Source organism: Limulus polyphemus, unplaced genomic scaffold (genome assembly GCF_000517525.1).
Source record: "Limulus polyphemus unplaced genomic scaffold, Limulus_polyphemus-2.1.2 Scaffold2729, whole genome shotgun sequence".
NCBI lineage: Eukaryota > Metazoa > Arthropoda > Merostomata > Xiphosura > Limulidae > Limulus > Limulus polyphemus.
This window is the reverse complement of record NW_013668339.1, coordinates 111,717-127,192: the sequence shown is the minus strand read 5'-3', so window position 1 is coordinate 127,192 and position 15,476 is coordinate 111,717. Positions and strand designations below refer to the sequence as shown.

General features: G+C 30.5%; 1 protein-coding gene across 3 annotated transcripts in view; it reads right to left on the bottom strand.

The window, feature by feature from the left end:
* Positions 1–13,760, bottom strand: part of LOC106467751 (threonine--tRNA ligase, cytoplasmic-like) — a 22,855-nt gene extending 9,095 nt beyond the window's left edge. The window contains exons 1-12 of one of the 3 annotated variants that reach the window (XM_013928126.2): positions 13,649–13,760; positions 11,773–11,820; positions 10,702–10,883; positions 9,987–10,102; positions 8,574–8,821; positions 6,834–6,898; positions 6,484–6,562; positions 5,457–5,603; positions 3,271–3,369; positions 1,630–1,725; positions 1,096–1,166; positions 354–516 (exon numbers count right to left, since the gene is read on the bottom strand). In XM_013928126.2, the coding sequence (XP_013783580.2) occupies positions 354–516; positions 1,096–1,166; positions 1,630–1,725; positions 3,271–3,369; positions 5,457–5,603; positions 6,484–6,562; positions 6,834–6,898; positions 8,574–8,821; positions 9,987–10,102; positions 10,702–10,883; positions 11,773–11,820; positions 13,649–13,720 (1,386 nt within the window). In that variant the 5' untranslated portion in view covers positions 13,721–13,760. Of the gene's footprint in view, positions 1–353; positions 517–1,095; positions 1,167–1,629; positions 1,726–3,270; positions 3,370–5,456; positions 5,604–6,483; positions 6,563–6,833; positions 6,899–8,573; positions 8,822–9,986; positions 10,103–10,701; positions 10,884–11,772; positions 11,821–13,492; positions 13,604–13,637 lie in introns of those variants that run through there. The other 2 variants (XM_022395936.1, XM_022395935.1) reach the window with 2 other exon arrangements.
* Positions 13,761–15,476: the final 1,716 nt, after the last annotated feature.

Below are 15,476 nucleotides of genomic sequence, written 5' to 3'. Positions count from 1 at the left end.
GTTGACAGGAATATTGTGTTTAACTGGCTAGCTTAGTTCAAGTGTGGATAATTCTTGAGCTGGTTTCAGGAACAAAAGGTAAACTGCAGTGTAATGTACTGTTGTACATATTACATATTGAATACAAATTACATTCTTATATTTTGTTTTTGCACTCTAAAGAAAAATGTCTTAAACTTGGAAATTATCACGAAGCAATTACACGAATTCCTCAATTATTTCAAGTTCATGTTAAAGTATCATACATATCAAGAATCAAGCAACACCATCAGGAGAACCAAATTAAGTTTAAGAAAAAATGATACTGAAGTAGGCCATCAGTGATGAAATCCATGTAGCTATGGTCAACAAACCTGTTCAACAGCACAGAATATATGAGCATCATCCTGCTGAAACCTACGAACTCTGGTTAGTCCAGACAGTGCTCCCGATAGCTCATTTCTGTGAAGAACACCGAAATCTGCCATTCTCAGAGGAAGTTCACGCCACGATCTTGGTCGGTGGTCAAAGATGAGACTGTATTAAAATATCCATACAAGTTTCATGTACAGTTGGTGTACTCATTATGGAAAAAATATGGTAGGAAAAACAGACGTACATGATTTATACTTATGTATTTGTGAGGAAGGACAATCTAATGACAAATATTCATTAATTATTACAAAGCACAGGAAAAATATTTTGACATTAGTGAAAAATTTGGTTTCTTGCAATATCCCATGGATACATAATTTACTTACATTGGTAATCAAAGAGTTAGAAATTTTAGCATACTGTTTTTATCTTAGACAGTTAAAACCTCTCTGAAGAATAAATTATCGTATTATTATCTAAATAAATACTAAGAAAACGAAATATTCGAAAAACTCTGAGCTGTAAAATCAAAGTTTGAATCCAGTGTTTACGAAGTACTGGGAAAAATACGTCTTCATATGTGGTTACTAATTTCATATAACAATAAATGCATTTTGTCTTTTATTTTCTCACAGGCAAAACAAACTACATGTGGTAATGCAGCTCAGAAACACCACAGTCATATGTTCATAAACTATCAAGAAAACAGTTTCTACATTATTCACAATAAGTATTACGTACCAGTGTCCTGGACAGTTCATTGGTTTAAGTGCAAATTTTTCCTTTTCCAATTCAAAGGAAAACATGTTTTCCTGAAAAATTTAATATTCTAGTTCAATACCAATGTTGGTAAGACAAATATATGTTTAAACAAGTATTAACTTATTTTTTTTATGGCAAGGATTATGAAACCACATTTTTGGATGAGGTCATTATTATAATTAAGGCAATAAAAATAAATAGATAAGCATCACAAGTTAGTTATTAGCATCTTTCTGTCACAACTAAGTGAAAAAGTAAAAAAAGAATATATATATTAGACAAACGTTTATGTACCAAGTGTAAGAGATTTTACTGACAATAAGAATTTTCTTCTTAGTCTTATGTGAAAAAAGCATTTTTTGTACATTTTTTGCTTAAAAAAAATGTGAAGAACTCCTAACACCAAGCAAAAATTTTTATAGGAACAAGTGATTTAGTACGTAAGTTGAAATGATAGTGAACAACGTTTTACTTGGTAAAAAAAAAAAAAAAAGCCAAAACTTCAGAACTTACAGCATAATGTTGCCAATGTCCCGAAGTTTCCCAGAGTTTGCTATTATAAATATTAGGGGAAAGTACTTCCTGGAACCCTCTTTTTCTATATTCACTCTGTTAATAAATGGAAAAAATGTTAAAAATAATTATATGACTGAAATTTTAAAATTCTGTGGTTGGAAACAGCAAAACACAATAGTAATCACCCAGCACTCAGAAAACAAATTGTTTTGAGAATAATAAGATATATGGATCACGTGAACACCAAAATCATATAATTAACCAATTATGATGTTTTATTATATAAAAATACTTTACATATTACAAAGTAATGACTAAAAAACCCAATATAAATACTGGTTAAAATTTATAGCATTTAAATGATGTCAGATTCATCATATTTTTACATTGTAGTTTGTTTGTTAAAAATAATTAACCATATGTGTACATTATTCTCATCAATATTAGATATTTAATCTTTGTAGCCAAGTTTGGTAACATCGATCTTCCACTCACAGTTTTACTGTATTTTAACAATACTAAAACTTTGTGAAAAATGCAGTTTGGTATTTGAATAATTTGATTCTGGAGAAATTTGTAAAGTGTTTCTATAAGAAAAGAATACGTTTAGGTTGTTTAATGATATCAATAATTTTTAGATGAATGAAATAACATATACAGCCTATAAATGCTGTAGCAGAAATTTGAAACAAATTTTTCTTTCAACTTCAGATTTTAATTCCTATATTTTTATAAAAGTTCTAGATAGCTCTTGGTAAAACACAAACTTTTTTGTACAATTACTTTTATGGACCTATAAAGGAATAATTTGTAAATATTCTACAATTTCCAGTTCTAAAGTGTAATCTGACAGCTCAAGTTTTCATAAGTTTTTTCTCTGGAAACTATAATTTTATCCTCACAAAGTTACTGACAGCTCATGTTTTCATAGTTTTTCTCTGAAAACTATAATTTGATCCTTACAAAGTTACTGACAGCTCATGTTTTCATAGTTTTTCTCTGAAAACTATAATTTTATCCTCACAAAGTTACTGACAGCTCATGTTTTCATAGTTTTTTTCTGAAAATTATAACATTTTATCCTCACAAAGTTATTTCTATTTTTATGTATAATTGATTCATCCTATTTATTTTGCCATCAACAGACAAAAGAATCAGATTTTATATATTTTACATATTACTGTTTTACACTTCTCACAAGTTTGAGTTTTTGTGGTCCAAGTTTCTGTATAATTTGCTCACATGGTATGGATTTCTTTATTTTATTAGTTTTGTCTTTCACTCAGAAAATATAGCTAAAAAATTACAAAGATTCTACATCTAAATATTTTTGGTGAAAATTAAGAGCAACACAAGTATTACTAAATTCATTGATATTTCATTCACATACTCATTATATACTTTAGTCCTTTTTGATGATGTTAATCATAAAGAGACCTTTATCTCTCACAAAATATTTGTTCATATTTAGATTTAACAATAAAAAAAAAAAAAAAACAATTTCATAGGGCTTATATTATACGAACACATATTCAATCTATCAAATTCGACAAAGAACCAGTATCATTAAAATTTAAAAAAGTACTTTGAGAGCAGATAGAGAAAACATCAAAGGATCACGTTTCATAGATACATTACCCTGATGAAGTCTATAAGTGTGTTGTAGATGTGAGCTCCACGTGGTTGAAAGAAACAGCTTCCAGGGCTGAGCTCATGGAAAAAATACAATTCTTGATCCTGCACAAGTATAAAACAAATGTTGTAGGAAAGTGTATCAAAATAGAAGGGATTTTCACATCATTTTAATTGAAACTTGAGAAAAGTACTTCCTGTTAAAAAAAAAAGTTCCATAAAATGTCACACTCAATTCCTTAAGAAGGTATATCCAGATGCATGATGTTACAGTGAGAGGTGCATGCTAATTGAGCACAAAATTTACAGTTTATTTAACATATTTGAAGCAGGTAATTTCAATAAAATGTGCTATACAATGTTTAGAAATAATATGATTGTTTGTTTTGTTGTCAAGCACAAGAAGCTACACAATGGCTATTTTTGCTGTGCCCAATACAAGTGGTGAAATCTGTTTTTTTTGTGTTATAAGCCTTCAGACTTACTGCCAAGTCAATGCCCAATACAAGTGGTGAAATCTGCTTTTTTGTGTTATAAGCCTTCAGACTTACTGCAGAGTCAATGCTGAATACAAGTGGTGAAATCTGTTTTTTGTGTTATAAGCCTTCAGACTTACTGACGAGTCAATGCCCAATACAAGTGGTGAAATCTGTTTTTTGTGTTATAAGCCTTCAGACTTACTGCCGAGTCAATGCCCAATACAAGTGGTGAAATCTGGTTTTTTGTGTTATAAGCCTTCAGACTTACTGCCGAGTCAATGCAGTGCAGAAATAATTTGAATACTAATGAAATATAATGAAAGCTGCATTTAAATAATTATGTATAATTCAAGAGTTCTATTCATTTCTAGTCTGACTGTCAGAAAAATGCAAACATTAAGTAAGATTAGTGTCAGCTGTGACATACAACTTCCATTCAGGTTCGTGAAGGTTTAGCTAAAAACCACCTGGAAATGATAAGTTAAAAAAATTGGTTTAAAAAGTTGTGTAATAGAGGGAAAAAAAAAGTAATATTTCAAAATCCTGAAAAAAAAATCCCAAAGTTCAATTGATTAGTTCAAACAAATGATTTTCCAGTAAAAAATACTTTTGTAAAAGTAATACATTGTTATTTCACTTACAATTTTATACATTCAATTTAATCTTCAGAAGCAACTGTCCATGACATACGATTTGTTTGTTTTAGAGTAAAGCCACATTGGATTATTTGCTCTTTCCACTGCAGGGAATTGAATCCCAGATCTTAGTGTTGTAAATCCATAAACTTACTATTGTCCCACCAGGGGACCCGAGACATATGAAGTCATCCTTGTATACTTGTTTTTAATTATGCACAAAGCTACACAAGGGCTATCTGTGCTCTGGCCACCACGGTTATTGATATCCGATTTCTAGCGTTGTAAGTCCGCAGACATACCGCTATGCCACTGGGGGGCTCCTTGTACACATTTAATCAGAAACCATTCTAACACTAATGCTTTACTACGGATTTCTATAACGAAGTTGTTTTTTCAACTATTAGTAGATCATTGTCAGATTTTACTTATGACAATTTAAAAGTGAAATAAACATATATACGATCCATGTGAACATACTTAATGAAAAATTATTTGTGTCATCTTAATTAACATCTTTTCACAATCTTCAATGCTTTACCAGTATTTGTATGTTTTTTTTCCATTAGAATTTTGTTCCTTTATTTGTACTGAAGCTGGTAGTTAAGAGTGCTAGTTAATTAAATATGTATCAGATGTGGAGATATTTTGATTTCTTTCTCTGTTTTGAATTTCACGCAAAGCTACACGAAAGCTATCTGCGCTAGCGGTCCCTAATTTAGCAGTGTAAGACTAGAGGGAAGGCAGCTAGTCATCACCACCTACCACCAACCCTTGGACTACTCTTTTATCAATGAATAGTGGGATTGACCACAATATTATAACACCTCCACGGCTGAAAGAGCGAGCATGTTTGGTGTGACAGGGATTCGAACCCTCGACCCGCAGATTGTGAGTCGAGCACCCTAACCACCTGGCCATGCCGGCCCAGAAACATTTTGAAACAGCCTAAAAATCATCTTTAGCATAAAAAACATAAACCAGATTATTTTAAAAGCAAACAGGTGGAAACCACTGTTTTCTTCTATTGTTTTAATATCATACAAAGTCAAAATATACAAAAATACATCAACTCAACTCTTCCAATCTTTCGATGGTCTCTCTTAGCTGCTTCTTCTTGGAACTTCTGCCATTCTTTCAGCTGCTTGTTATCAGGAAATGAAATTCCATAAACTCGCTGCAGTGTTTCAGCATCTGCATTCCCCTCCCAATATGTAGAAGAGTTCTGGATAAAAACAATTAAAATTTTTAAATATTAAGACCAAGCTACCAAAGTTCTAAATTTTTATTGTACAAGCATGTAGCATTGATGATACTTACATGCATAAGACTTTGGAAAATCTTCAGAAAGCATTGCAAATTTGTGGTTACTCGCAAGGTGATGATAATAAATTTTAATGCATGAAACCCCTATTTAAATATATATAAATTTATGATTTAGTATTTTAATTTACAATTTCACGAGTAGTTTTCGTCTTATGCCGTAAGTATCACGTAAGATATCTTGAATTTTTGGTAACACGTAAAACTCCTGAAGAAGATGTAAGCAGAAATACTGAGTGATAAAACAAATGCTGTCAGAAGTAATATTTAAATGCTGTTGTCCTAAACCTCGTCTACTAATAACTTCAAGTAATAGCAGCTATGAATCAACGATTTCAAGCAAAACAGAATTTACAAATAATAATGAACAATGTGCACAGAAAAAAATTGCAGTGTTTTTAACTAGTTGGTTATGGACATAATCACCACATCTGTCGTATCCTTCAGGTCTAAACATTTCTTGATTTTTTCAACTGAAATATATTTCCTAAATTGAAATATGTAGAGAAAGTTAATACTTGATACCTTGAAATATATTACGTTATTTCACCATTACTTTGTCTTCACATATTACAAACTACGTACATAATGATATGGCTTTTATCAAGTGAAATCCATATTATGCACTTTTAAGGTTATGAGGAGTAGATTAATTTTGGAGAAACTAGTTTTGCTCTTGTAGTTCCATTAATAAAACTTGTCACCTTTTAAATGTTGGTAGATTCATTGTAACAGCTCAGAAACAAAGTATGACTTGGTAAATTGAAGTAACCGAGACCTACCTTGGTAATCTGCAGGGCTTTTACTTTACCAGTATGTCTAACATGAGGGCCACGACACAAGTCAATCAGAGGACCACATCTGCAATACATAATTTCCTGCTGTATATCATTTGATTCAACAGCATTTCAAATGCAAATTTCATATTTTTAAACTTCTTTTTTAAGTATTTTACTACATAACTGTGCATAAAGTTACTATAACATAAGAGATTATAAATAATTTTATAGGTGTGTACTAGATAAGTTTTAATAATTGGGTTAGCTTTAATATTACAAGCATACTTGACACAACTAGTGAATGTTAAACTTATAAATAAAGCCCTACATCCAGAGAGTCATATATACGTTACCGATAAACAGTGGTGGTAGGAGATTTCACCTTTTCTTCCAAGATACGAACTTTGAATGGGTTATACTGCAGATATAGAATTGACGAAATTAATGTTTTGACCAAGGAATAAAATGAGATAAAAAAAAAAAACAATTAGAATTTCCAATAACTATAAAATAAATTAGAAATTTCACATGCATTTAATTATAGCTACCATAATAACAAGAATTAAAGTAGTAGAATCATCTATTTTATAATCTAATTTACAATAAGTCAATAAATATGTTAAAACCACCTGAGATTGAATGAGGATTATAAGTTTGAGAAATTAGAACTAACACATATAACAACTAAATGTTGAGTAGGTCTCCTAAATAAGGCTGAAAATGTTCTATCAAGGTATATGAAATTAAAAACATCTGTTGTTACAACAGCATACGTATTAAATTGACCTTTAACCTTCAGAGTCACCTGTATTATTTATACACAACTAAAACCCTTGAATGGTGCAAGACAGTTGTTCTTTCTATACATTTGGTTTGACGTTTGATAGTTATTTTATCACTAAAATATAGCCTTACAAAACAAACTCAGTAACCATTTTACCAAATCCCATTCAAAACGTTTTTTCTCAGTTCTACTGATAACTAATAAGTTCAACAAGTGTTTGTTTGATGTACCTTCACAAAAAACATTATCTGTGTACTACTATAGCAGAATGTCTAGAATACTTGGTGAAAGTTTGGAATACAAACAACAGAGGTACTTACGCAAAACACGTGAATATTGAAAACGCCTTAGGCTCAAAGTGAGTAGCTAATTAAAAACGAGAGGCTCATGTCTAGGTTTTGAGACATTACACTGGAAGCTGAAAATGGATCCACATCAACTGAAAAACTAAGTTGTGGCAACTTTAAAAAACACAGCAAAAAGTACACATGATGAGGAACCAGTTGGCCTTCTAAGATGGTCCTTTTCAGGAAATCAAAGATTTTTTTCATAAACACTTGTAAAGTGCTGGCCAATACAACCATTAAAAGAAACTCATTTCATAAGCCTATCTTAACTGGAGCCTAGCCTGTCTATATTAAACTGTCTTCAAAATATAAAGCACAAAGAAATAAAGAGTCCTTTATTCTATCAATCCCCTAAATAATCTTGTAAACTTCAACCACATCACCTTTTACCCTTCTTGACTCAGGAGAAAATAAGTTAAAATATCCTATACTATATCTTCCATCACTTAAATCATCCTGGTAGTACTTTTTTGAACCCTATCCAGTAAGACAATATCCTTTCAACTCAAAGCTGCACAATGTATTCCACATGGGGCCTAACTAGAGGGATATTTAGCTCTTCTGACTTGTAATAAACATATCTTAAATACACCATAAAATTCAGTCAGCTTAACTACTAGCAACAGAACATAATCTCTATGACTTGATTAACTTTTCTACTTTTATGTCAATATGCTAAGGTCTTGTTCTCAAATCATGCTACTGAGTGGGTTCTCATCTATATTACACATGTGATCCAAATTAGGATAACCCAAATGAAGTACCTAGCAATTACAATAATTAAAGGTCATCTGATAGATATTTGTCCAAATTACCCAAGTCACTCTTTAGTACCCTAACATCTTTCACTTAGGGTTTAAATTTTCAAGCTTGAAATAATTATTAATGAGGATATTCAGTTGAATAAAACTAATTAATAATGTTAATGGTAGCCTAATTAATAAGATTTAACAGAAGCCAACCTTGAACATCTCCAACAAATCCTCTTTTGACAGCTCTAGTCGTTCGAATGGCTGCTTCTCCTTCACAATGGATTTGACAACACCGTCAAGGGCCGGAAAGTCCGAGCTGGAGATTCCCTGATCCTCCAAGTACATATCATAGTAGAAACCACTGTCAATGGGAGGGCCATAGCACAGGAAACCTCCGTATATACGTTCCATGGCTTCTCCCAAAATGTGTGCACTTGAGTGCCAGAAAACCTGTTGACCTGTTGTAAGCATGTGAGAATTTAGTATATCTTGTTCTCATGAAGCTTAGCAAAATAATCATCATAAAGACAGTAAATGTAAGTATTATATTTCATGTCACTTGACATTGGAAAATGAAATTTGGTGATTCTAATGTTTACGGGAAAGAAGATTAGCACTGAAAGTGAAAAGCACATATCTATTCTGATGCTCTGTTGTTGAAAATTTGTAGACTATTAATCATTCTAAAATACAAAGAAAAACTATACTATTCTGGCATTATCCATGAAAACAAAATCAAAGTTACAAAATATTTTCTATAAGCCTTGGTGTATGTTTAAATATATAACACATACGAGTATCAATAAGACATTGAGGGATAGGAGATTTCCACAATAATAGTCTATATAATTCAGAAGAAAACTTAAAAAACAACTAAAGATATAGTACTAGAGCAAAAGAAATTCTGGAAGTTATTGATCTGATTGTGAATAAGCTAAAATAATAGCTGCATACAATAAGCATCTATTCTACTGTACATGAAGGCAGTATTATGTTTATGGCAAAAAAAAAGAGGATGGTTTCTACTCTTCTTGTAACACTGTTTTGTTGATTTGCATTCATCTATTTTAATACACATTATCATTATCAATACAGGTACATTCTAGTAAGCGTTAAAGCAACTGTTGATAAAGTGTATATCACAGTGTGTACACCACAGAGAAAATCCAAACTAAACAGCTGTTGACACTGTATGTACAACATAGAGAAAGTCTAAGCTAAACAACTGTTAATAAGGTGTATATCACTGTGTTTAAACTACAGAGAAAGTCCAAACTAAACAGGTATCAACAGTGTATATCATTGTATGTACACCACAGAGAATATCCAAGCTAAACAACTGTTAATAAGGTGTATATCACTGTGTTTAAACTACAGAGAAAGTCCAAACTAAACAGGTATCGACAGTGTATATCATTGTATGTACACCACAGAGAAAGTCCAAACAACTTAAACAACTGTTGAAAGTGTTCGTCACTGTGTATACATGATATTAGATGTCCAGATAATTGTTAACATCAGATGTTTATCATTAATAGGTGTACACTCGCAAGGAAAATCAGACTAATTCCAGTGATACTTTCAAGTTGTACATTAAAACTCAGTTTTATAAAAGTATCTTACCTTCCTCACTATCAAACTTAAGCAACTCAAGGTTACAGTTATCTTCCAGAGGCCTGTCCAAATCCCAGAGCACACCGTTCACTTTAGCTATCACTGTGTTGTCGGCTAAGCCCTGACTGAAGATTTTATTTCATCAAAAATAGTAAATAAATAAAACAAATGGCAATATCAACCCTGATTCTTTGAGCCAAACCTTAAATAGTTCTTTATGTTGTGTTTTAGAAAATGTATGCTGACATATCAGTTACCAAAACATTTTGTCTCAGTAAACTTTAATATGAATCTTAGAAAACTAAATGAAACCACAATATTAGCATATTACCGAGGTTAAAATTTATGCTAATCAAGGTTTCAATGTCCATAAACACAGCACTATCAACAATAAAAGGTTCGAGTCAGTTCTAAAGTGAGGAAGTCAACACTTAAATTTCACACGGTTATTGAAAAACCAGTATTCCTCGTCGCTGTTGAAATTACATAGATTTTAAATTATGTTTTCTTGAGGTTTTTATTATTATTATATTTTATTTAATAGAGAAATCTTAATAATTAATTTATAAAAATTTTATAATACATTCCACAAACACTAAAAAAACAACACTATTCAAACTAAGTATAAGAACATTTTATTAACTTGAATGTAGATGGTTACTTTGTGATTGTGACCAACATTTTAACTAATAGAGATTCCAATCATCTGTAAAATAATCCGTACCTTATCCCTTGTGCCACTTGGTATGGTGTGGTATGCCACGATTGAGCTTCAACAACTTTCCCATTCGGAAGGGTAATCTTGATTGGTTCGGACTGCTTTTTTGCTAGCTCTTCTTCATATTTTGCACGGAACTGATTCCACAACTCAATTCTGTCCTGGATGTAGGATGGCCATGGATTTAGCTGTAAATTTTGTGTACAATAAATTATAAAAAAAACTTGGATATATATATATATATATATACACTAACTACAGGATTTTTTGACTAATAAATATGTGAAGAATGATTGAGCAAAATAGATTTATGTTGGACAGAAACCAGAATTAAAGTTAAAATTTTATGCTATTAAGTGTGTACCACAGGAAGGTTGAACTAATTTGGGAGGGAACATTTGTCTAAATTATATCAAAGTTTTAGTCAATATTTCATAGTTAATGAAGAAAACATGATCTGAGGAAAATTACAAATGTATAACCCCAACTGATAAACAGATAGGGGAAGTGAAGACAATCTGTATCTCAATTACTGAACTTGAAGTAAAATCAATAACTGTTGTCCATATAGCACATTCTGAGTCAATATAAAAATGATTCATCCACATTGAAAATAATATTAAAAAAATTTGGTAAATAACTGAAAAAAACAACAAGAAACAAGGCAGAAGCACTGTACGTTTTATATATTTTTAAATGTGATCATTCATAGGAAAATCTTTTACTACTACTCAATATTCTTGTTTTACCCTTTTCACTGTTTTGTGGTTCCTTAATCTTCTGAAGTTTAGATCAAATTTAAAAATATTAATTGATAAAATTCAAGGAAACTTGTACAAATATTTAAAATATATTAAAAAACTCAATGATCAATGTTGTATAATATACAATGAAAACTTTATTTAAAAACTGATCAACAGTTATGAACTTAAGCACATCTCTAAGTATCTTCATGTAAAATTATACTATTCAAATTATAGTTAATTTGAAAAAGTTTCTAAATGAGAACTTGCAAAAAGCAGATACAAAATTCAATATATATGTACATACAACATTAATTTTACTGTAAGTACATACCTCAGACATCTTATTTTCTGTTATTTCCTTCTTGGGTTTAGATTTGACCTGAAAAGTGTAAAAAAAGCTAAATGATACAGGTGTTTAAATTAAATAAATAATTACATCTTAAATAACACTTAATACAAAGTACTTGTGAACTCGTGTTTGTTGTTGATTTCAATCTCTTATTCTATATATTACAACCAATTGTCTGTTGAAACAATTTTATTCAGTATAGTATTATAAGATATTCTAATGTTGAATAGGTTCTCTTTAATTATTTGTTGAAAATGATGTGAAGTCCAGTTCAAGTAATGATAAAAAATAATTTTATTTCTTTATTGTTTGATATAGACTACTTTTAGTTTATTTTCACAGTTATAGGCCTAAGTTCACAAATAACATTTTCACTTTCCAAACAATATATTTACCAACCCACTGATTGACTTCTTAATCTGCTAACACTAGATATACATGACCACTCAACAATGTCCCATTTACTTCTCAACTGAAAACTTCACTGAACTAACTGCTTACTCCTACTTGTACTAATTGACCCATGTCTAGATATTAGTCAAACTTACTAGATCTTACTTCATAAGCCCTCTAGCTAAAAATCTAAATTAAAACAATAATTTCTGACCTTAGTAATACACAAATATATACCTTAGTAAAGCAAATTTAGCAAGTATGTTTTATTTAATATACAAAGCACATAATAAATAATGTGTAAAATATATTTAACTTGAACTATTTAATATTGAATACTATCAACTATAAGTCCATACTGAAAACTAAATCACTTAATGTATAAAACTTCAAACTAGATTTGTAACTGATTAATTGAATAATACTAACATTACAAGTGGTACTTTAAACACACAATACTATTACAAGAGTATTAAAGTATTCGTTTTAATGCTTTTTTTCTTATTCATAAAAAATAAAAACAAAGAATAAATAAATAGTAGTAATAATAATAATAAAGTAAAAAAGTATATAATTGTTGTAAACATCTAATTCACAATTGTTATTTTCATTAACAATTTCCAGTTTTAAGTTTTTCTTAATTATTTTTTTAAAGAGAGTCTAGATTGTTATGCAAAGAAATTAAATTTATTATGGCATTTATAATGTTTTACTACTACTAGCTTAAGGCCTTTATAACGATTTACTAGTTTGAAATATTTCACTTTGTAATATGAGCAGCTGTAATGTATGTACACTGTATAGTGAAAAATCATGACGATATTTACTTGACACCTCGTTTTCAGTATATTTCTACTACAGTCCAAAAGAAATATTATTAAAGTTAAACTTACAATTATGAAACGTATTTAACTTTTAATGCCCCTTTCTCCTGTTATTCTAATTTCAAGTTATTTTGCGTCAACAGAACTCTTCAGAACTTATTTTTTAATTTACCTGTTAGTTTTATTAATTTTTAGCAGGAGATCTTACCAAGATTCCCAAGACTATTTTTAAAATTTAACAAATAATGCCACATATCTCTCCAATAGTAAACAAATTACCATAATTCGATAACACAACTACAATAAATTGGCAATGACTAAATCTAAAGTATGTAGCCTAATGTATAACAAGTGCAATCTCCCTCGGTATTTCGTCATCCCTAAACACGCTAACGACTAGCAGTAGTACTACACTACCGCCGAACCGGTACAAAACCGAAACAAAGTGAAACCTTGCACTAAAAAATATTAATTTGTCCACCTACGATTTTAACACTTTTGACTGTATGGTAGCGATGGTGAGGAATATTTGGGGGACGTAATCTCTTGAACATACAAAACAACTTGAATCGGTAAATCATCTCTTAAAATCTAAACAAATATATATAAAATGAATGAAAAATAAGTTACGATCTTCATGCCTTATCTTGATCAGCAAGCTTTACTTCATCCATTCCTCTCACCACGTCGTCAGCCATGTTTGCATTTAACATAAAAGAACGTTAGAAAATGTGAGAAGCCACGTATAATAAAGAGAAAAAAAATTGAACAAATTATTTAAATAACATTTTAAAGAAACATTTCTTTAAATAATTAGAGTTTGTGGAAAAATATATATTATTATTATTATTATCATCTATAAAACATGATATAAAAAGATGTATTAAAAATGCGAAACGACTAACTAAAAATTATCTATGACTTGCCTACATGTATTCATGAGATTGTGTGTGTCAGATCATCAAAATATATCACCATACATATGTCTGTCATATATTCCCAAAAAGTTATTTTATAAAATTTTATTTTTTTACTTCTGAGGATAGAAATATTAGATTATGTAAAAAGAATATAAATGAATTATATGTCTAACTACATCAATTTATTGTAATGCGGAAGAAACTGCAATTTATAACACAAGAATTAATGGGGAACTTCGAAATCTTGGATTTATTGTAACGTCCTATTTTTTATTCATTGTTTTTTACATTTCCTATACTTTTTCAAAAGTTTCGCGAAATAATATATCATCTATTTCATTTACACCTGTTGGTTTTCTTCAGAAATTCGCACAAAGCTACATAACTATCTGAGCGTAACTGTCTCTAATTTTAAACTGATAGACTAGAGGGAAGGCAGATAGTCAACACAGCCCGCCACCAACTCATGGGGTACTTTTTATCAGTGAACAGTGGGATTAATAGGTCTGGCATGGCCTGGTGTTTAGGGTGCTCGACTCGCAATCTATGGGACACGTATTCGAATATCCACAGCCGAACATGCTTGCCCTTCCAAATTTGGGGTTGTTATAATGTAATGGTCAATCCCATTAGCCGTTGGTAAAAGAGTAGCCCAATAGTTGCGGTGGGTGAGTTGATTAACTGCCTTCCCTCTATTCTATCCCTGCTAAATTAGGGACAGCTAGCGCAGATAGCTTTCGTGTATCTTTGCGTGAAATTCAAAATACACCAAACCCTATAGGGTTTTTATTCATATAATTACAATAAACTATATTCTAAAATACGTTTAATTCTATTAATACGTGTGAAACTATAAAAAATGAATATTCACAAACTCATTACATCCTTTGCGGCTTTCAGTGTTTGTAAGGAATCTCTTCTAACAATTTATTTTACGCAACAAAAAGTTTGAAAACGAGAAGTTTCTCAACCAAGAAAAACGTTGTTTACAATCTGCGTATAACCGACACTTTCGCCATCTGTTAGTCTTTAATGACCACAGAAGTATATATTTAATGAATGATAAAAAACGGCAAGTTATAAATATCGAATGCACTACCGAGTTTTGTTAACAATAACAAGTACAATTCTTTTTCAAGTTATATCGGTAGTTCATTTTATAGTTTCATAAAGTTCGGTTATATTTAGATTTATAGAGTTATTTAATCCTTTTATATTATATGACTTTGCAAGAAAGATAAAAAAATAATACATGCATTTTGTTTCTCTTTTCTGATTCAGGCTTTATAAATCCTTTGTTGAAACCACCTGGTCGTAGGTATTTTGGTGAAAATAGGACTTCAGGAAAAAAAAAGAGTAAAATCTCAAATAGTGAGAGCTAAGCCACTCTTTATTACCCCGAAATACAGTATTTATCATTTGATATTCATATATCACAGTAACAGAATATTTAAACAACATTGCAATCTGTGGTGAGTATAGATAGTAATGTAAATTAAATGTTTATTCTTTTAGTAATTCCTCTGATAATTTATATTTTTAATTAATT